Genomic DNA, 21,258 nt, shown 5'->3' with positions numbered 1-21,258 from the left:
CCAAAATAAACTGACAATAAGGTAAATCTTAAAAACTGCTCATTTGTTTTTAGATTGCTAGATACCTCATTTTAAACTGTGCTCATTCCTCTTTATTAATTTTAACATAAAGAACATTTACCACTCTAATTTTGAATTAGTTTGCCCCTAAGCAATTTTGTTGTACCAAGCAGCTAATATAAATTCTAATAAAATTTCTTATATTTCTCTAATTAAGTTGAACACTCAAGCTGTAATTCAAGGTATCATTAAAAAATATACCAATATACATGTCAGAAACAGAAACATTCTCTCAATATAGGTACTTCCAAGAAAACATGAGGGCCAGTGTCCACTATTAATAGTAGTGAAATACTCCACTTCCTTAAATAAATAGAGAAAATCCAACCTATTACTGTAAAAAGAAATGCTATGCCAAATTACCAGGCAGGAAAATACGTTAAATACTTTAAGGTGGATTATAAATTCCTGAGAAGATGGAAGATTTGGCACTGCAGCTTATTTTTTTCCCAATTTTCTTATTTAATTAGTTTTCAAATACAGTTTTCTATTACTCCCATCCCATCCCACCCCCGTGCTCCCCCTCCCTCCCGTTTCCACCCTTCTCAGTTGTTGTCCATGTATCCTTTATATATGTTCCTCTAAATCCCTCCCCTATTTCCCCTGAAATTCCCTCCCCTCTCCCCTTTTGTTACTGTCAGCCTGTTCTCTATTTCAGTGTCTTTGGTTATATTTTGCTTGCTTGTTTGTTTTGTTGTTTAGCTTCCTGTTAAAGGTGAGATCATATGGTATTTGTCCTTCAACACCTGGCTTATTTCACTCAGCATAATGCTTTCCAGTCCCATCCATGATGTTGCAAAAGGTAGGAGCTCCTTCTTTCTTTCTGCAGCATAAAATTCCATTGTGTATATGTACCATAGTTTTTTGATCCATTCATTTACTGACGGGCACCTAGGTTGCTTCCAACTCTTGGCTATTGTAAATTGTGCTGCTATGAACATTGGGGTGCATAGGTGGGAACATTTGGGATTGGTGTTTTAGGGTTCTTAGGATAGAATCCTAGCAGTGGAATTGCTGGGTCAAAAGGCATGTCCAATTTTAGTTTTCTGACAAAATTCCATACTGTTTTCCATAATGTCTGTACCAGTTGCAGCTTAATCATTAATTAGTTTAATAAATTACATTTCTAATCAAAACACAGACTTACTATAGAAATTTTGGAAAACACAAAAGAACAAAAAAATAAAAAAATCACTCATACCCATCAAACAGAGTCACCCTTACAGTGTTACAATGCTATGTGAAAGTATTTTCCACGTAATTCTGTTATGTACCATTTTGCAGGCTGGTTTTTAACTTAATAAACTGAACATTACCCCACTTCATTAAAAGCACTACTGCAAGTAGTCCATCTTGAAATTACATCTCAAAAGGGTTTGCATAAGTACACTTTGAAAAAAATGATTAAATTAAATTAGCAAGCAAAAGTGAAAGGAGAGTCACTACTAATAATACTGTACTGGGGAAAATCCTCAACACTCGAAAACATAAAGTCAGATGGACACTCTCAAATGCTACTAGAAATTGGTACATGGCACAGCAACTTGCCTTAATCATCAAAGTACTTTTAAAAAACATTATCTTCTCTGATTAGTGGTTTTAATTCTATAAATGTAGTCTAAAAAATCAGACTCAAACCATGTATATACAATAATGTTCACTGCAGAATTACTTAGAATAGACTGAAATGTAAGACCGCCCATGGAAAACAACTGAATTTTTTTAAAATAAATTATCATTCACCCTTATGTTGAAATATTCTCTTTAAAGAAATTTTAATGGAGTGAGTTTATGTGTAATGTTAAGTGAAAAGGGAAGCAGGATGCAAAACTATGTGAATTATGATCCCAATTATAACATATGTTCTTGGAAAATAGGTGGAAGTAAATGCAGCCAAATCCTGAGTGGTTACCATGGGGTGGTTAGTTTTCGTCCCAGTTTCCTGTGTTTTCTGATTTTTCTACAATGGGCAAAAATACTCTCACATACAAAAAATTGTTTAAGAATACTGGGGGTACCCTGGCCAATGCTTTCAATACCCATCTTTCAGTTTATTGAGAATGAGAAGCAAACCAAATGTCTAAAATATATCAAAATGTGTTATGTCTGGTTATAAATTCTTATCTGCCCAAGAATAATGAGTTAACTGCAGCACCTTAGGACAGATACTTTTGTTTTTTTGAACAAAAATAGAGCCCTGGCTGGTGTGGCTCAGTGGATTCCCAGTCAGGGCACATGCCTGGGTTGCAGGCCAGGTCCCCAGGAGGGGGCACATGAGAGGCAACCACACATTGATGTTTCTCTCCCTCCCTTCCCCTCTGTCTAAAAATCAAGAAATAAAATCTTTTTTAAAAAGAAAACATAAAGGATTCTCACTTTTGTCAATTTCTCTCAAGGCAAAAAAGGAGACATACCACGAAAAATGTTTTCAAAGAATGAAAATTCTTTTCAAGGTTAGGAGCTGGAATTTTTCTCAATTAGAATTTACAAGATCTGCTTTATACAACATTCATATCCAAGCAGAAATACCTTCTTGTATATGAAATCCTGGCAAGGTACTAACAAAATAGCAAAAACTATCCATAATAAAACTAAATATAAAATTTAAATCTGCTTGGGTACCCCTGAATAGAAAACAAGAATATAACTGTTATCTTTAAGTCTACTATGCTATATTCCGACCCCTGAAATAATTTTCCCCCTAACTCCAATAGGACTTAAGATATTCATTTTGGCTCTTACTATTTTACTCCCATGTATGGCTGATTATCTTTATAAATGTAGCAATTACATCCATCAATTGCTTCTAGGCTGAGTTTTTTAGATGCATAGCACTGTGCTTTACAAGACTTTAAGCTTCCTGTTATTGGTGATTTTAATATTTTAAGGTGCATTTTTCTCATTCATGTTTCTAACACATGCAGATTTAACATAATTATCTTCAGGTACTTCTACAAATATTTAAACAATCTGATCCATGATTTGGAAAGGTGAAATGGAGAAGAAAAATCCAGTTGAAGGGTCACATAATGAGTAGGGGCAAGAATACTGGGGGAAAAGATCAACTATTAATAAACAAGGTCAAATAATAAGGAAGAGATGAAAAGAAAAATTAAAGAATTTTGGAAACCAGATAGGTGGAATGTTTCAGAAAATAAAGCAAAGGAGCCCTGGCCGGGTAGCTCAGTTGGTTAGAGCGTCATCCCCATATACCAAGGTTGCAGGTTTGATCCCTGCTCAAGGCACATACAAGAAGCAATCCATAAATGCATAAATGGGTAGAACAGCAAATTAGTGTTTCTCTGTCTTCCTGACATCAGTAAATAAACTTTTTTTAGTTAAAAAAGAAAATGAAACAAAGGACTTCTCTTGAAAAAAGTGGAATAGGAAGACAGGACCCACACCACATCAAGGCAGCAGTTGGTAGGGCCTGAATTTACTATCCTGTGTTCATTCGCCCTCCAATCATCACAGTCCCTACTGGACCCTCAGCAGAATGACTGTCAGCTGCCATTTAACATCATGCTTGCACTATACCTAAAGCTCTCTCAAATATGGGAAAATGAAAGGTAACCTGACAAGAACATGTTTTTCAAGAACAATGGTGGACCCTTTCCCCAGGAAAGGTCTGTTCCACATATCAAATAGTCCGCTGAGGACCAATATCCTGTCCCCAGTGTATGTATGTGAACTCCTAGCTTACCTTGCTTGTGTCCTGATTTCAAGTTCTTGACTTAAATACAGGTAAAAATGTATCTGTTGAAAAATTTTCTTTTACTTTTACTCCTGTATTTAGTCTACTATTTAGTAGACCTAGTAAATCTAATAATCAATGACCTCTTCCAAAATGGGGAAAGTGGAATAGGCCCCATCCTATTTCAGACATTTACGTGTTATCTTGATTAAGTATGGTTAGAAGCTACATTATCTTTAAGTTTTAAATAAAATTATATATATTTAAGATGTACAATTTTTTAATATACATATACATAGTAGAATGATTATTACGGTGAAGCTAATTAATACATCCAATTGTTTATGTAGTTACCACTCTTTGGGCATGTGTTAAGAGCACCCGAAATCTACTCTCAGCAAATTTCCAGTATACAATATAGTATTATTAACTATAGTCATCCTTCTCTACATCAGACCTCTAGACTTACTCATCCTACATAACTGCAACTTTGTAGTCCTTGACCAACATCTCCTATGCTCCCGCCTCCTCATCCCTGGTAACCACTGCTCTGTTTCCTGTGAAGCTCTTTAAGTTGTGACTTGAGACATAAACAGAGTCTCAAGAAGCTTACCCATGGATGAAAGAGGAACTGAGTCAGGCATGAGAGGAGACAACAGAAACTGAAAGCACCATGACTTAGCTTAAGTCTCACAGGAGCCCAGAGGCTGGGACATACCTACTCCTCAGTCAACTGAACCTGGGCCAGCATTGAGATTCAGTCTGCAAAAGGAACAAGTCTTAAGGAATAAAAGGAAAAAAATACTGCTTTTCTAGTAGCTATGGGGGAATCTCAAGGAAAAATGAACTAATGCTGCAGGTAGATATAATGTAAAACTAAAATAAGATTGTCAACTTCTAGGATAGAGAAGAGAAGGCTCTTGGGGAAAAGCTGAAATCTCCCTAGAGCCAAGGGAGAGAGGGCTTTCCAAGACTGAGGTTTGCCCAGCTTCACTGCTGTGTATTTACTATTCACATCAGTAACTGACCACGGGTGTATAGATACACATTTTTACAGCCACTCAGTTACTCCTCTCAAGATACCTGCTCCAAGAAAATGGCTACAAATGTTCAGAGAATGTTTTTAGCCTGGAGGCAAAGAAAAAATGTCCAAAGTACTTGCAGTTGGGAACGGGGTACCTAGGATATTTTGACAGGAGAGGAGACAAAAAGTGAGAGCAGTTAACCTCACACTGTTTTTTTTTTTTTAATACAAGCAGTATAGTGCAGTCTGGGCAAGCTTTTAAAGCTGCCTAAAAAATGCTTAACTTCAGGTTCATTATTTTATTTATAGTAATAACTCACAAATCCAACACAGAAAACAGAGTGAGCTATGAATTATCTGATTAACTAATGACTGTCCATTTGTTCAAAGAATTCCTAAAAGTGCACAAAAGAGTGGAACATGATCTTATAGCCATTCCTGGTTTATATATATATATATATATATATATATATAGTCTATAAAAATAATAACTAAGTCTAAATTGAAAGCTAGAAATCAAAAATAAAATCTGAAAACTGCCAAAGCCATTGAAAAGTGACAAACCTGATAGATTAGGACCTTAAATTTCAAGTGCTTCTAAAAAAACAGGGCCACTAAAAATTACCTGCTTTTACTGGAGTAAAGGACAAAATCTAAGTAGTTACTGAATAAATCATCTCCGAAGTCTTTTGGAAATTGGAAGGTAATGAACTAAGCCTATCAACTTTTTACTTAACCTAGGCTTCTGACCTTGCTCTGAATACCACAAATTCCAACTTCATCCAAATTTATGAATCATTATTGATGAGGACTATAAATTCTCTTATTGGAGCTTCTGCCGTTTCTTTTTTCATTTGAAATGTTCACACACACTTTTTCTGAGCTCAGATCACTAGGTTCAGGCTCTTCTCAGGTGCAGGTCTCTCGGGCTGAGGGTACTCTAAACTGTCATGCTGCTGCTATCTTTAATCTGTGAAGAACACCAAATGCACATCCATGCTTTGGTTAAGTTCTGAGACACCCCTCAAAACCAGACATGGATTATGTTTTATTATTAATTTGAGTTCTCCTCCATTAGTACAAATAAGTGAGAACTATATAATGCAATAAATGGACAATATTCCCAATTACAAAGAAGTATTAAATGAAGGCAAAGAAAAAATATTTGAATGTTTTTAAACATTAACTGATTCAGTAACAAAGACCTGATTTTCTCCATCATTAGAGTTGAAGTTTGTTTTTGACCTTAGTCATTCTCCTTAATCACCTCCCAAGTAAAGCCAATTCATTTTAATATAAATGATGTAAAATATCTGCACACATTAAGATTAACCTACATGTCATAATCAGAGCTTTTCTTTAAAAATTCACATTTATATGAGCACATTCATGGTTCATGTACACTTAGTTGCACAGGTGACAATACAGCCATCTTCTAGAAGAAAATTTACCTGCCCCCCCTAAAAAATACCCTAAGGCAGAGTCCTGAAAGTCCAACCCAGCCTACCATTTGTTTTTGTAAATACAGTTTATTGGACCACAGCCTCACTCTTTTTGTGTGTATATTGTCTGTGGCTTCAACTGAGACCACATGGCTGGCAAAACCTTACATATTCATCTGGTCCTTTACACAAAGTTTGCCAACCCCTGGCCCAAGGCAATGGTCCATGACATTAAAAATCACTCGGGCCCTGGCTGGTGTAGCTCAGTGGATTGAGGGTTGGCCTGAGAACCAGAGGGTCATCAGTTTGATTCCCAGTCAGGGCACATGCCTGGGTTGCAGGCCAGGTCCCCAGGAGGGGGCACAAGAGGCAACCACACATTGATGGTTCTCTCCCTCTTTCACCTTCCCTTCCCCTCTGTAGAAATAAACAAATAAAATATTTTTAAAAATCACTTGGGAATCTTTTCCAAAAGATACCTGTCTGTAATCTCCTATCCCCTTTCTGACTTATCCCCTCCTTCTGACTTCCTAGTTGGTTAGGTACCACTGCTTGATTAGTAGCACAGCAGTCAGTCACCTGACATTTTCTGCTCCTTCGCATGCAGTTAGCAGTGCTAGCATTCTGCACACTTGTGGGCGCTCCATTTTGTCCTTACTGAATGCTAAATGAGCCACACATTCTACTTTAAATAGCGCTGGCATTTAATACTTAATACTTTAACCACTTCCTCCTCCTCGAAACTCTCCCCCCTTTGACTTCTACAGCATCACTTTCCCAGTGGAACACATTTCAAACGTCACTTTCTATGAAGCCTTCTGCCTTCTCGGGTAGAGTTAATTAATTATGGCCCCTTTCCCCAGCTCTCCTGTGCCACTCTTTACACACTTCTAAAGCTAAACTATATTTATTCATGGTCGTACCCAAAGTATTCCCCATTTGTGCTTGGTACAAAGTAGACAGTCAATTAAGTATCTGATAAATGGACAGGTAGATGAATTCCAGACTCTAGATAGAGGTCTTGACAAATATACATAATGCCTGCGTAAACATAAAAAATAACACCATACCGGGTTAGTGAAAGCTGAAGAAACAAAAACCCTCCTGTTTGAGGCATATACAGCCCTCCACCATCCTGAACAAATGATGTACCTGATTCCCCCCTCTAGGTTCTCTCCTTCCTTTTCAAACTGCTGGAGCTGCAAACAACACTGAAACACTGATTAACCAAAACAGAAATTTTAGGCTATCCCACCACTTCCCTGGTCAATTTACACCTAGCTCATTAAGGCTTCCTACTATTATCCAATTGAAGTTCTTCTCTTTCAAATTCAACCAATTAATGAGTGCCCACTTATTTATTAGAACACTACTGAAGAAATTAGGCATCAAGCATTGTGCCAAGTGTCTTCCATGCGTTATCCCCACTTAATCCTATGCTAAGCAAACAGAATATAGTCTCTACCCCCCCTAGAGTTCACAATAGAGTGGGGAAGAAAGGCCTGCACATGTGTAACAAATACAATTCACAGTGTGTTAAACTCTGTGACAGAGGTGAAGGCTGGGTAGGACTCAAGAACAGATAAAACTGAGAGGCAACTTGCAGATGAGTAAAATCAGTACATACACAGCAAGAGAGACAAGTAAGGATGCTTGGGAAACTGACAGAAGGAATGAGATAAGGAATGGAAAAGGTGAATTCAGATACGATTTCTGAGCTCTGAAGTTGTACGGCTCGGCTGGTGGCGCATCATCCAGCAAGAGAATAGATCACCAGTTTAATTCCCAGTCAGCACACATGCCTGGGTTCCAGATTTGGTGCCTGGTCTGAGTGCATATGAGACACAACTGATCAATGTTTCTCTCCCTCTTCCTCTCTTCCCTCTGTCTCAAAATAAATAAAACCTTTCTAAAAAAAGATATGACTTCTGAAAGCAGGCTGAGGCCTCTGGATATTGTTGGATATTGTGTTGCATGCAATAAATAATTAGTAAACATTTTAAAATATTTTATTTACCTTTAGAGAGAGGGAAGGGAGGGAGACAGAAGAAAAACATCAATGTGTGGTTGCCTTTCACGTGCCACCCCCCCCCCCCCCGGGACCTGGGCCGCCACCCAGGCATGTGCCCTGGCTGGGAATTGAACCGGTGATCTCTTGGTTCACAGCCCATGCTCAATCCACTGAGCTACAGCAGCCAGGGCTTAGTAAATATTTTGAGTCAGAGAGTGCCACTAGGTTTTAAAAGCATAGATCAAATCATTGCCAGCAGCATTTTGGAAGGATGGGAAGAGGAAGAATGGGTATAGGATACCATTAGAAAAGAAAAGACATCCTAGAAATATAATCAAGTGATTGATGTGGAAGTAGAAAGCAGTGAAGGTAAAGGATTCAGAAAGAGAATCAGGTTTCAGGGTGGGAGATAATGAATATTAGTTTAGACAGATTGAGTTTAAGATGCCTGCAGGGCAACAATGTATACCAGACAAATATGCTGCCGTTACACTTCATCCTCCACAGTGACTACTGTGTATCACTTATCTCCTGAAAAATCATGCATTGCCCAGCCCCAGCCCCTCTCCTAGTCAAGCTGAAATTCCTGTTTAATGTTTAAAGACCCTGCAATCACCCTACATTACTCAATACTAATCCACTACTGCCAATCTCTCAGTGGCCCGTTCTAGTAAAACTAATCTGTTTCCTGGACTCATTCTTTTTTTTTTTTAACCTCGCCGCTCCAGGAAGCAGTCTTAATTACCTGAATAGGCAAGACTCTTCACACACAGAAGAATTAAAAAAGTGTATACTATAAATTGTCATATATGCAGATTCACAGCATGCCCAATTATCTATAACACCAACTCTCAAAATCAAACATCCTTTGCTCTGCAGTGCCAAGCACTCCATTGGTAGTAAGTAATGGTAAAGACTATATAATTGGTCTTGCTATTTTCAGAGACTACAAAAAATATCTTGAGGGTAACAGAGAATCATAATATTCTTATTTAGTATGAATACAAGAATTTTACCCTAAAAAACAAGATAATGCTAATAACAGAATATATGAATGAGTCTGATTATATCTTAAATAAGGTACTATGTCCACCTTTATTTGAAAACTACTAATATCTAATCATGGCATTTTTAAATGTGATTTTTGGTTAGGTAGCCTAAAGGGCAGTGTAGTATAACGTAATAATTAAGGACTCTGACTTTGCTGTTTGGCTCTGGATTCAAATTCCAGCTCTGTCACTGACTAGCTATGTAACCAGTCAGGTTAGTTAACGTCTCTGAACCTCAGTGTCCTCATCTATAAACTGAGAATGAATACCTTCCTATCTCCTGGTATGGTTATGAGATTAAATAGGATCATATATTTAAAGTGCTATCCCAGTCACTAAATGTTAGCTATTTCTAATATTGAAAAAAGCAGGAAAAATATTCAGAGGATTTCTTAATACATGTGAGCAAAATTTAATTTGAAAAAGCGAAAGTTTAGGAGTGACTTGAGCGTTGTCATAAGATATATTAAGAAGTTTTCAATAACGCCCTGGCTGCTGTGGCTCAGTGGATTGAGTGCGGGCCTGCCAGCCAGAGGATCACGGTTTGATTCCTGGTTGGGGCGCATGCCTGGGTTGCAGGCCAGTTCCTGGCGGGGGACTTGTGAGAGGCAACCACACATTGATATTTCTCTCCCTCTCTCTCTCCCCCTTACCCTCTAGGGATGGATAAATAAAATCTTTAAAAAAAGAATTTTTCAATAAGAAGAAACCAAACACTTCTTCGAATGGGAAAAGACCTAGAATAAATGACTTTAAATTAAGCAAGATATTTGAGTTATACAGAAGGATGAAATTTTCGACTCTGACTTGTATTATATAATACAGGCCTTGTTTCAGATTGCTTGAGTTAGAATCACAATTTCTTGATACATTTAAGAATACGACAGCCCTGGCTGGTGTAGCTCAGTAGATTGAGAATGGACTGTGAACCAGAGGGTTGCTGGTTCAATTCTGTCTAGGGCACATGCCTGGGTTGCAGGCCTGGTTCCCAGTAGGGGGCCTCTGAGAGGCAACCATTTATTGATGTTTCTCTCCCTGTCTTTCTCCTTCCCTTCCCCTCTCTCTAAAAATAAATTAAAAAAAAAAAAACCAGGAAAAAAACTTCAAAAAAAGAGAACAGGACAGACAAAAATCTTATGTTGAATGGCTTGTATGTAGTCTTAACTAAGGGTAAGGAAAGTAAAAAATGGCCTCTTGAACTCCCTCTGTTCTTGGAGTCTGTAATATGTCTGACACAGGTATCAATTAGAATAGTTAACTATCTTCCCTGGTTGCTGTGGCTCAAGTGGGTTGAGTGCCAGACGGCAAGGCAAATCAAAGGGTCGTCAGTTCAATTCCCAGTCAGGGCCATGCCTGGGTTGCGGGCCATGTCCCCAGTAGGGGGCGCTCGAAAGGTAGCCACATATTGATGTTTCTCTACCCCTTACTCTCCCTCCCTTCCCCTCTGTCTAAAAATAAATACATAAAATCTTTTTTTTAAAAAAAAAGAATAGTAACTATCCGATGTAGATACTCTTCATAATCTAACCATGATCTTCATCCAGAAAGAGTATGTTCTTCAAATATACTGCTTTCAAGTGCCTCTTTAAACAAAATGAAAATAGCAATAACTCATAATTTTACTTGGAAATTTGCATTTCTTGGCTAGGTGGTTGGAGAATAAGAGTAGTTGGTACAGATGTGGTGTCTCCATATGGCTTCAACAGGAACTGGAAACCATTCTGGAAATATGTATGTCTTAACTGCAAAAACAGTCTCAATTATAAAAACCTTAGTACTCCAGCAAATTTCTTCTGGCCCACCTTGGTACTATATGCCGTATTTTGCCATGTATAATGGCTGCATACCACCGGCATAAGAACTCTGTGTATAAAGCGCACAAAAACATGGGTGCACATTATACACAGGAGTGCATTATACATGGCAACAGACGGGTAAAGGTGATGTAAAAGAGATGAATATATTCCTCTGAAATGGCTTTTCCTCCCCTGATCCTTATGGCAGACACGAAAACCTTGGAAAAATTGCCTGTGGCAGCAAGAACACAGAAACTACACACCAGTACCCACCTCGCCCCCCAGCTCTACTGCAACCTCCCAACCTCTCAAGACAACCCATCTGGTTACCTATTAGCTTTCACCTCATGCCCCAGCCTGAGGCAGGGGGTGAAAATGCACTCATCCCATGCTCTATGCTTTTCTTTGGGGCAAGTGAGAATCTCTGGAGCCAACACCAGGTACAGATTGGAACCTGTCTTGAAAGCACCCAAGGACTAGCACTGCTGTCTGATTATTTTCAGTGATCTGCTTATTCATGATCTGCTTTTCACCTAGACATCTAGATAAACAGGAGGCAGGGCAAACAGGTTTGCAGGATAAAATGCATTAAAAACTCAATTAGGGCCCTGGCTGGTGTGGCTTGGTGGATTGAGTACAGGCCTGCGAACCACAGGATCACGGTTCGGTTCCCAGTCAGGGCACATGCCTGGGTTGCGGGCTAGTTCCCAGCAGGGGACTCAAGGGAGGCAACCACACATTGATATTTCTCTCCTTCCCTCCCCCTCTAAAAATAAATAAATAAAATATTTAAAAAATCAATTAGGGACACTGATTATCCAGTTTATATGTAGTTTATCTACCTACATGAAGCTCTTCACTTTTCTCTTCCTATTTGATTTATGGCCCTTTTATTACTTAGACATACCTACAGAGGGAAAAGTAAAAAAGAAAACTAAAATCTGGTATTTTGGTTACCTAATAGTACTTCATATAAAATGATTTAATAGAAGGAGCAAAACTAAAGGCTAAAAGGGGACTTCAAAATTATTTTATGTTAAACATATAAATGCTACTCTAATCCTATCCGTTATGTAAGTTATTTAAATTCTGACATTTTGGGAGAAGGAAAGGAGCAAAATTATATACCCAGCCTCAAAATTCTGCCACTATTCTTTAATACCAGATGCCCATAGCCTCAACATGTCTTCAAAACACCTTTCCTAAGGTAACTTTTTGTATTTTTTACAGCACTTTAGTTGCGCAACACCACTATTTAGTAAGCAATGATACAGCATTATCTGTTTACCACTGGTGAAAAGGCAAATAAGTTAATGACTTGTCTAAAATTACATAATAGGTCAGTGGCACAGTTATTTAAAAAACAGGCTGCATGACTCCCCGGCCCAGCACACTTTTTATTAGCCTACAACAACATTAGCAGGATCTATTATTTACAAGTCATGCCTACAATGGTGGCTACCATTTATCAAGTCCTAACTACACGCCAGGCCCTATGCTCAGTCCTGTATACACTTTCTTTAGATTCTCACAATATCCCTGTGAGGCAAGTACCGTTGTTATCTCCTTTTGGCAGGTGATGAAAACATGGTGTAGAGAAGTAAATAACTTGCCCGGGGTCACCAAGCTAGTAAGTGACAAAACTGGGATTCAAATCCAAGTCTGTCACTAGAGTTTGCGGTCTTCACCTTCAATGTTGCTCCACTCCCCAGATCAAGGGACAAGTTGTTATGTATACCTCAATACACTTGAGGGTAAAAAATCAACTGCCTACACTAGGCCATTAAAATTAATAAAAAAACTTATAATAGTGAAATCTATAAAAAGTTCTAATGCTTTCTTCACATACAGTCCAGATAGATTAAGCCTCCACTTAATTTAGCAATACTGCCAGAGGTATACTGTTGCTTCACACAAAATGAGGCACTGCATTTGTTAATAATATAGTAAGTACCATTAGGGACCAAAACTGCTCCTGTTCTGACTAGAGCAGCACGTCAAGTGACAAAAATTCTAAAAAGTCAGGATGCAGAAGCACTTTCTAGGCATACTCATAGTGCCAAGGGAAAAATAATGGGGTGATAAGGCTTACTGTACAACCACTTTCAAGTAAATACCATTCTTTCTTTATATCTGAATTTGTTTTAAAGGATGAGGAAATAACATGCTGTTCTGGTTCTCAAGTCAGCAAGCCACTGTAACATGAAATCTAAAGCCACATTTAAACAAATAAAAATCACATTAAAAATGGAGCATTCTATTGCTGCCTACAGTTTGGGGGATGGAGAAGATAAACATTTTCAGTTAAGGTTTCATTACAACAAAACAGTCCGACTTCCAAATTCCCATTTGTGCCAATACTGAGTTAAGGGTTTGCGACTATTTATCTCAAAGCAAATCTCCAATGTTATCCCTGAGTTTCTTCACACTGGTTTTTCCCTAACACTAGAAGACTGACTACTTTTCAAAACAGATTATTTCTTGATCATCAAAATGACAGCCTCCTCTTCCCATCCGACTCTTTGTGAAATGATACTACTCAGTGCCTAAGAACACAAGATAAATGTTCTGTCGAACCCATCTTTAAAATAATGTAACACTTCATAGTGAAGCTACTTAAAGTACATTTACAGATGTCATTCAACAAGGAACTCAAAGGAAAAAAATAATCAAATGAAAAAAAAACTGTTTTAATTTAAACCATAATGTATTAAGAATATCAACAGAGATGACACTACTTTTCTAAATAGAGCAATAACACAGTTTCTTGTGAACTGGTTTCTGGTAGTAAATACAGCTATAAGAACATTATTCTAGCATAGCTTCAGAAAAACTATAAAACTAACCTAAAGTTACCCAAAATCATAAATGTGCTATAGACCTGAACCACAGTATGATACTTTCCTCAGCAACTGCTAACATTTTCCTGTTGAAAGGGCGCTATCATCTTCATTTGTATGGCAACTACTTTAATTGTGAGCATATACTTAAATGAAGACTTTAACACACGATATACTAGAATTAAGCAAACTGCTTCTTGTCTAAGTCAATACAGCCTCCAAGAAAATTTCAATTTTTTTTGGAAAGAAAAAGGTTTGAATACTAGAAATGTTGAGTTACTTTTGAAATTTTTATTTATTAATTTGAGAGAGAGAGAGAGAGATCTGTTGTTCCACTTATTTATGTATTCATTGTTATGTGCCCTGACTGGGGATCAAACCCACAACCTTGGCATATAGGGATGACGCTCTAACCAAGTGAGCTACCTGGCCAGGGCTGATTCACTGCTTTTTTGCACTTGTTATTTTGGGTTAAATTTATTGGAGTGACACTGGTTAACAACATTATATAGTCTCAAGTGATTACTCTTCTTTTGTTGTTGCTGTTGTTGATTGGTAAAGTTAAATCCAGCATTTGAATTTGCTGATTTGGGGTGAAAAAAAAAAGACTGCAATTTAAAATTATATTCAGTTAATAAGGTTCTATATGCTGAAACAAGAAATTGCTTCCTTAATGAGCTTAAAATAAATTTTATTCTCAAGAGGCAGAAATACCAACTTACCAGCTTTGTGCCTCTTTTAATTTCCTTTTGGACATCTTCAATAGAAAATCCACCAAGACTTTCATTATCAGAGTGTGATGATACCAAAGCAGATGAAAAGAGCTATAAATTACATTTAAAAATAATTAAGGTTCATACATAAAGATATTACAGTGAAACAGTGAGTAAGATGTTCATTTTAAAAGAAAATATTCTTGTAAAGATGGCATAGTATTAGTGAAAAACCACTTCTCAAAATTCAACTGATTTTTTTCTTCTTTTTTTAGGGTTCAGGACTATTCACTAAGATTCTCATGGTTTCAGGTCTCTCAGTTGCTGCGGGTGTACTTACCATGCACTTATGGTGTGCTGCCACCTTCTGGTTTTCAGATATTAGTAACTGTCCACATTCCTTGTCTCTATTTGACTTACAAAAGCCACATTTGCGCTGTCTTGTAGGACCTTTTTTCTGTTCAACTGAGCTTGACATGATTTTTAAATTACCTTTAGAATGCCACTTTATAAGCCTCAAGAAATGCTACAGAGAATAAGAAAGGCAACAAAATGGTTAATTTCACGTAAAATCAGTTTACGGTCATATAAGTTGTTTGATATCTGAGTTAAGTTTTAACATGTGCATATTAAATGGCTTTTTAGTGTAGACAAATCAATATTAAAATTTAAGATGCCTGCATAATTAAAAAATATGTATTTATGTATAACTTAATGAAGTAATTGAGAAAAATCAACCTGCTCTCAAATTATGGAATATGTGAAATAATTAGAAATTATTCAGCATGGGTAGGTAAAAATGCACAATGTGTGATATTAAATTCATCATCTGTTAACATAATTAATACAACATATTTTTCAAATTTAGCTAGGTCCCCTTCAAAGTAACAAAGAATTATTTTCACAAGAGAAGAGCAAAAACTACTAAGAGAAGTACACAATACCGAGAATGAACAGAATTCTGTAATTGTATGATTTCTTAAAAGTTTACATTTGATAAACCAAAAAAGAAATAAATTTACTTAACTATGACTTTGAAACACTTACTTTTAAACTTGAATTATTTTCAAGCTGAAAAAAATCACATATATGTGTTTAATAAATTAATTTTTGGTACTGTATTCTTTCTGTTTTCAAATAGAGAAAAATTAGGCTTATAGCAGTCTATTCAAAAACACAAACTTTGGGAACCAATTATTTATAAAAACAACTGTATTATGTGACTCAGATGTACTCCAGAAATCTGTTTATTAAATTAAAGTTACAAACTAACAGTACTGCTCAAAATACAGTAGCATTCATACTTAAATTAGTAATACTGTATAAGGTAGGAAACATTTCTGAGTGAGTCTTAAATTCAGTCAAACTATAATTATAGGTAGGATAGCAAAACAAAAAAGGGAAGAAAAGCTCTAACATGGAAGGTTTCAGATGTAGATTATCAACTTCAACGTGGATTCTTCAGAAGTATCTAAACAAATGTAAAATCAGTTATTTGATTTGTGTCATTTTTCCAAATCAACAGAACTAAGCAGTTCAGGACCCAGGCTGCCACAAAATGAATCAACATGAATAAAATCTAAAAGTTTTGCCCTCAAATTTGCCATTTTTCAATTTTTGTGTATATTTTAACATTCTCATAATACCATGTTGAAAAAAATAGACTCACTAATACTACATTGTAGCTTTCTGAGATGCACTTGCTCCCCCAAAATAGTAGCAACTGGATGCCAGCAAGGTGGTGCCTACAAACCATTCAGCCCCTGACAATGTAACAATGCAGACACTTAATCAGAATTTAAAGTGGAGCCACAAAGAAACAGTTCTTACCAATTTATATCTAGATTTTTCTTTTCAACAAAACTTCACGGCCCGACAGTCTCTGCACTGATGGCTTTAACAAACTTTTAATGCTATCTACAATTTTACATACCCCAGTCTTCCAAATGGCATCAGATGGTACTGTATTCATAGCACTGGCTATAAACCCTGAAACTGATTGAAAACAGGCAGCAAATACTTTTAGGATTAAAGAAAAAAAGGATGTAACAGAGAAACAAGAGAAACAAAAGAAACAAAAGGGGAAGTGTGTTTGCATTTGCTCAGGCAAATGTGTTCAGTTGCTTTATCGAGAATATAGCTGCCAAAATCTTTAGAATTAACAATGCAAAACACCAAAATTCATAAATAGCACCTAAATTTGTTATTTGTGTTCTAAATTAGCTTTCTTTATTCCTATGCAATAGCAGGCACTACGAAACAACTGTACTACATTCAGCATTTGTATCGTCATCCTTGTCCAGTTGAAAGGATGTCACATTATGTATCTCATCTGTACAGACATTTTTAATGTGTAATTTCTATACAATGCTAGTTAGCATAGGCTATAAAGTCGGCTTAAAATAAAGAAAATCCCTAAAGTGGAAAAATCTAATTAATTCTGAAAATGGTACCCCCCAAATTTTATCCATATTGAAACCTGCATCTTTCAAATCATAAACAGGTAATTTGCTCATCCAAATTTTGAGCACCTACTTTTCTAGCTATCAAAGACCCCAAACTGTAAAAGAGAAAAAAGGTACACTTTATTTTGCACTCAAAGATATTTAGTGTATTTTTTCCTGCAATCTGTTTAAATAGAATTTGTAAAGTGAACAGAAAGACACAAAAGTGCACAAAACCAATTAAAAACTTTCCCCAATGTGTAATGACTAAATGGATTTTTCCACTAAAATTCAAATAATGCATCTGTGCACATCTTGCTAATTTTTTTTACAGCCTCCTTGTAAAACATGAAGTGGAGAACATCATGGAAACAATGAGTCCTAGCAAAACTGTCTTTATCATGAAAATACAGATTTTTATCTAATGCTGTCACATTTGTGGTTTCTAGTTAAGGAGAATAAGAGCATTCCAGGACCAATGTTAAGGGGTTCATAATAATCCACACAGCTATATGGCATTTTAATTTTAGTGTAAAAGGTTTTTCAGGGCATGCACAGATTAAAGTTTGATGCTTTCACCTAATAATGAAACCTTTTGCACAAAAGAAACATAACATTACAGATGTTATAAAGCAGAAATAAAGATGCAAAGATAACAGCGGTGAAAAACCATTTAAATGCCTGAAAAAAAAAATAAAAGCCCGATTAGTTAAGCTGAAACAATTCATGCGTTTCTGATTTTCCAAGATGCTGTGAGACACCAATGTAGAAATAACCTGAAACATCAAGGAGAGCATTCAAGAGCCAAGTCGAGAGCTCATTCAATGCCTGGTATCTGAAAGACCATTTTCACAGAAAAACAAAACAAAAACGGCAGTTCCGGAAGATCAAACAATTCCACACGCAAGCAAGTTGAAAATACTGATCAAAATATATGTGATCCCGAAAGAAGCAGTATTTATGTCAGTAAAGTTACAGTGGAGAGAAATAAAGGAATAAGAGATGAACCGGAAGGGCACCTGAATTTGGTTGCACGATATTACATGCTTCGCACTGCTTTTTTGCGGTTATTCAAAAGGAAACTGAAGGAATTTTCCAGTTGTTTCAAACCCAAGGGTAGAGAAAGAATTTGATCTGTATGAATAAGACCTAGTATTAAGCCCGTAAGCTGATGAAAAGGAAGGGTTTTTCAATTACTAAAGGATTTTTCAACTTCCACGCAGAATATCGAAAGGAACAAATTTCAAAAGAATGCCGTGCTCTTCGTCCATATAATAAAGGCTAGTACACATAGCGTACCGGATCCTCTCCGTTATTTATTCAATACACACTAGACTCCAAGATCTGCCTCTAATCTAGCGGTGGATAAACTCGCAAAACTATCTTCCTCTAAAGCACTTTAGCAGGTTCCTTTCGGTCGTAAAGTCAGGGTCCCGTAATTGTCCAATTCCAGTCCTCCGGAATCCAGAAAAATATCATCCTACCACTTTTTTTAACCCTCCTCCCCCAGGAGTTCGCCCTCTAAGTCTTCGTTTCATATCTGTTTCACCCCTACGTCCCCCGACCCTGGAGCTTTTCCTCTTTCCATAAGGCTAACCCTCCTGCCATCCTAACAATTCTTCCTCTTACTCTTCCCAAACAGGGAGTCTCCTTCCTTCCCAAATATGTACTAAGCAACGGCAAAGACTAAAAATTCCCAGTAATTTTTCCTCCCTAAATGTTGCGCCCCCTCCCCCGAAGTCCAGGCTTAAGCCTAACGTCTTCCTTGGCTTCTCTAAAGGACTTTTCTCAGCAGCCTCTTATCCAAGCGCCTTCAATGAGAGGCGCTTCTGGGGTCCCCGACAATAAAGCGAGACCACCAAGAGTCCCCCTTAACAACGGGCAGGGGCGGCGGCCTGGCCACCGCCATCCTCCTTGTCTTCTCCCGCCAGACAGAGAATGGGGGGGGCCCAGGGTTCTGTGGGGACTCACCAGTGCGGCCCGGAGGCAAACGGCAGGAGAGAAGCGCCAATGAGGCGAAAGAGAAAGAAGTCGGTCTCCGTTCTCCAGCAGCGCCTAAGAGCGGGGCTCTGTCGCCGGAGGTTGTTTCCTTTCATTCGAGGAGACGGGCTCGCGGAGCGCCCTTACGTCGCCCCCCCTCTCACGCAACGACTCACAGGGCGTTAATACGCCCGAATGCGCCGCAGGTCCTGATTGGCTGCAAAGAAGGGACTGCTGAAGCTGGGGAGCCAGGGCGCCTGTGCAAATGCCGCCCCCAGTTTGGATCGGGGCGACGGGCCCCGCCTCCTGCTCGCGCGTGTGCCTTCTATTCTCCGGTCCGTCGCTCAGCCAAGTGTTTGCAGGCAGGATCCGACGAGACGCAGAAAGATTCGAAGCTATAGCTGTGGATTGGGCTGAAAAGAATCAGGGTTGGAACTAGAAACCGTTGAATAGGGATGCTGGGTAACCAGTTTTCAACAGTGATTTATATGGGTAGGCCTTATCCCTTGCACTTGTTCACTGAGGCCTTTTCACATCCATTATTTCATTGTACTCTCGTGGCATCCCTTTGAGGTCCTCCTTTCTCTCATTTACTGCTGGGAAGGACTAAGAACCTCGTAGTGGAGTGAACCTGCCTGGATCTCAGTCCTTGAATGAATCATTTTAATCTCTGTACCTTAATATTTTGGTATTTAAAATGGGGATAGAAATAGTGGCTAACGGATTTATTGTGCAGAAGAAATGAGATGATGCAAGGGTCTATTGGGGACGGACCTGGCATATAACAAGCCCTCTAGAAATGCTGACATTGTCATAATCAGAAAAGACCAGTGATTTTCTTTATACCTCACACAGGTCAACCAGGCACCTAAACGGTGTATGAAGTCAGAATGCTTGGATTTGAATCCCTGCTCCCGACCTCTAGCTCTATGACCTTGAACAGAGTGCATTACCTCTTTCTGTTCAGTTTCAACACGTCCAAATCTCCTAGGGTTGTTAAGAAAAATGAGCTAATGTATGTAAATCACATAGAACAATACTTGGGCAGAGAGTATGCCCTATGTAACGGTCACCTTTGATTATTTTCAACTCGGTCCACAGAGAGCAAGCTATGGTTAAACGGGAAAAAAAAAGAAAGCCCTACAAACAAATGAAAATAAAAGATGTCCTTCAACTAGTTACTTTTCCTGTAAAGGGAGGATGGGTGGGAGGAGGAGTGCATTTCCATTGTTCTGATACAATCCTGTTTCATTTCTTACATTTTCCCCCGCAATGTCAACCTTAAATTGTAATCCTCAAGAAAACAGTAACCATGTTGATGTAAACTTGTATCCCATATAAACAGTATCTGATAAAAGTGGACACATCAATCATTTAGCTTCATGGGACCCTTAGCCCTTTCACTCAAGCCCTGTACCATGAAAGGGACTGGCTGGAGATTTACTAAAACCCAGAACGTGTATTCCAAACAGTGTATTTGAAAACAGCATCATTTCCCAACAGCTTTAAACACTTACTGATGTGAAAATGACACTGATGATTGTGTAAGTAACAAAATATACTGCCCATGCACTGTCATTGTTTTAGATTTCCCCCACATGCCCACATTTTACTATTTTTTTTGATTCATTGCATGATCCATGCATTCATTTCAACAAAATTTGATTCAATAGACATCTGCAAAACTGCTAATTTCCAAACACGAGAGAGACATACATTGACTCAATTTCTGACCTTTAAGCTCATGTTCTATAAAGGCACACAAGCAAGTAAACAAATACAGTATAGCCTTTACTGGGTAGTTCAGTTGCTTACAGCATTGTCCTGATACATCAAAGTTATGGGTTCAATATCCAGTCAGGGCACATACAATAATCAACCAGTGAGGCCATAAATAAGTGGAACAACAAATCTTTCAATCTCTCTCTCTCCCTCTCTCATCAATTTTTAAAACTGTAAAATAACTAAATACAGTACGTGGTGATAAATGCTATACTAGAGTTGCTTGCCTGAAACAGACATCCTCTGCCTATTATGTACAAAGCACTATGCTAAGGTACATTGCACACAGAATAAGACACAGCCTTTTCCCTCACCTCTTTAGTCTAATAAGGAAAACACAAATAGCTATCATAGGAGATGCACTGTCATAAGTGCCTTGAAAGTTTGACAAGAACTGCATGGTGTTCAGAAGAGGAAGAGAAG

At 37.9% G+C, this 21,258-nt stretch overlaps 1 protein-coding gene across 4 annotated transcripts in view; it reads right to left on the bottom strand.

Annotated features, from left to right (window-relative positions):
- Positions 1-19,222, bottom strand: part of PHF6 (PHD finger protein 6) — a 54,734-nt gene extending 35,512 nt beyond the window's left edge. For 2 of the 4 annotated variants that reach the window (XM_037046048.1, XM_037046050.1), the window contains exons 1-3: positions 19,045-19,222; positions 14,970-15,155; positions 14,639-14,740 (exon numbers count right to left, since the gene is read on the bottom strand). In XM_037046048.1, coding sequence (XP_036901943.1) covers positions 14,639-14,740; positions 14,970-15,107 — 240 coding nt within the window. In that variant the 5' untranslated portion in view covers positions 15,108-15,155; positions 19,045-19,222. Of the gene's footprint in view, positions 1-14,638; positions 14,741-14,969; positions 15,156-15,676; positions 15,701-19,044 lie in introns of all 4 variants that reach the window. The other 2 variants (XM_037046049.1, XM_037046051.1) reach the window with 2 other exon arrangements.
- Positions 19,223-21,258: the final 2,036 nt, after the last annotated feature.

This window comes from Sturnira hondurensis, unplaced genomic scaffold (assembly GCF_014824575.4).
Source record: "Sturnira hondurensis isolate 20B ecotype Veracruz unplaced genomic scaffold, ASM1482457v3 Scaffold0004786, whole genome shotgun sequence".
In the NCBI taxonomy this organism is placed as follows: Eukaryota; Metazoa; Chordata; class Mammalia; order Chiroptera; family Phyllostomidae; genus Sturnira; species Sturnira hondurensis.
The sequence above is the reverse complement of the archived record's forward strand: the minus strand, read 5'-3'. Positions and strand labels throughout refer to the sequence as shown.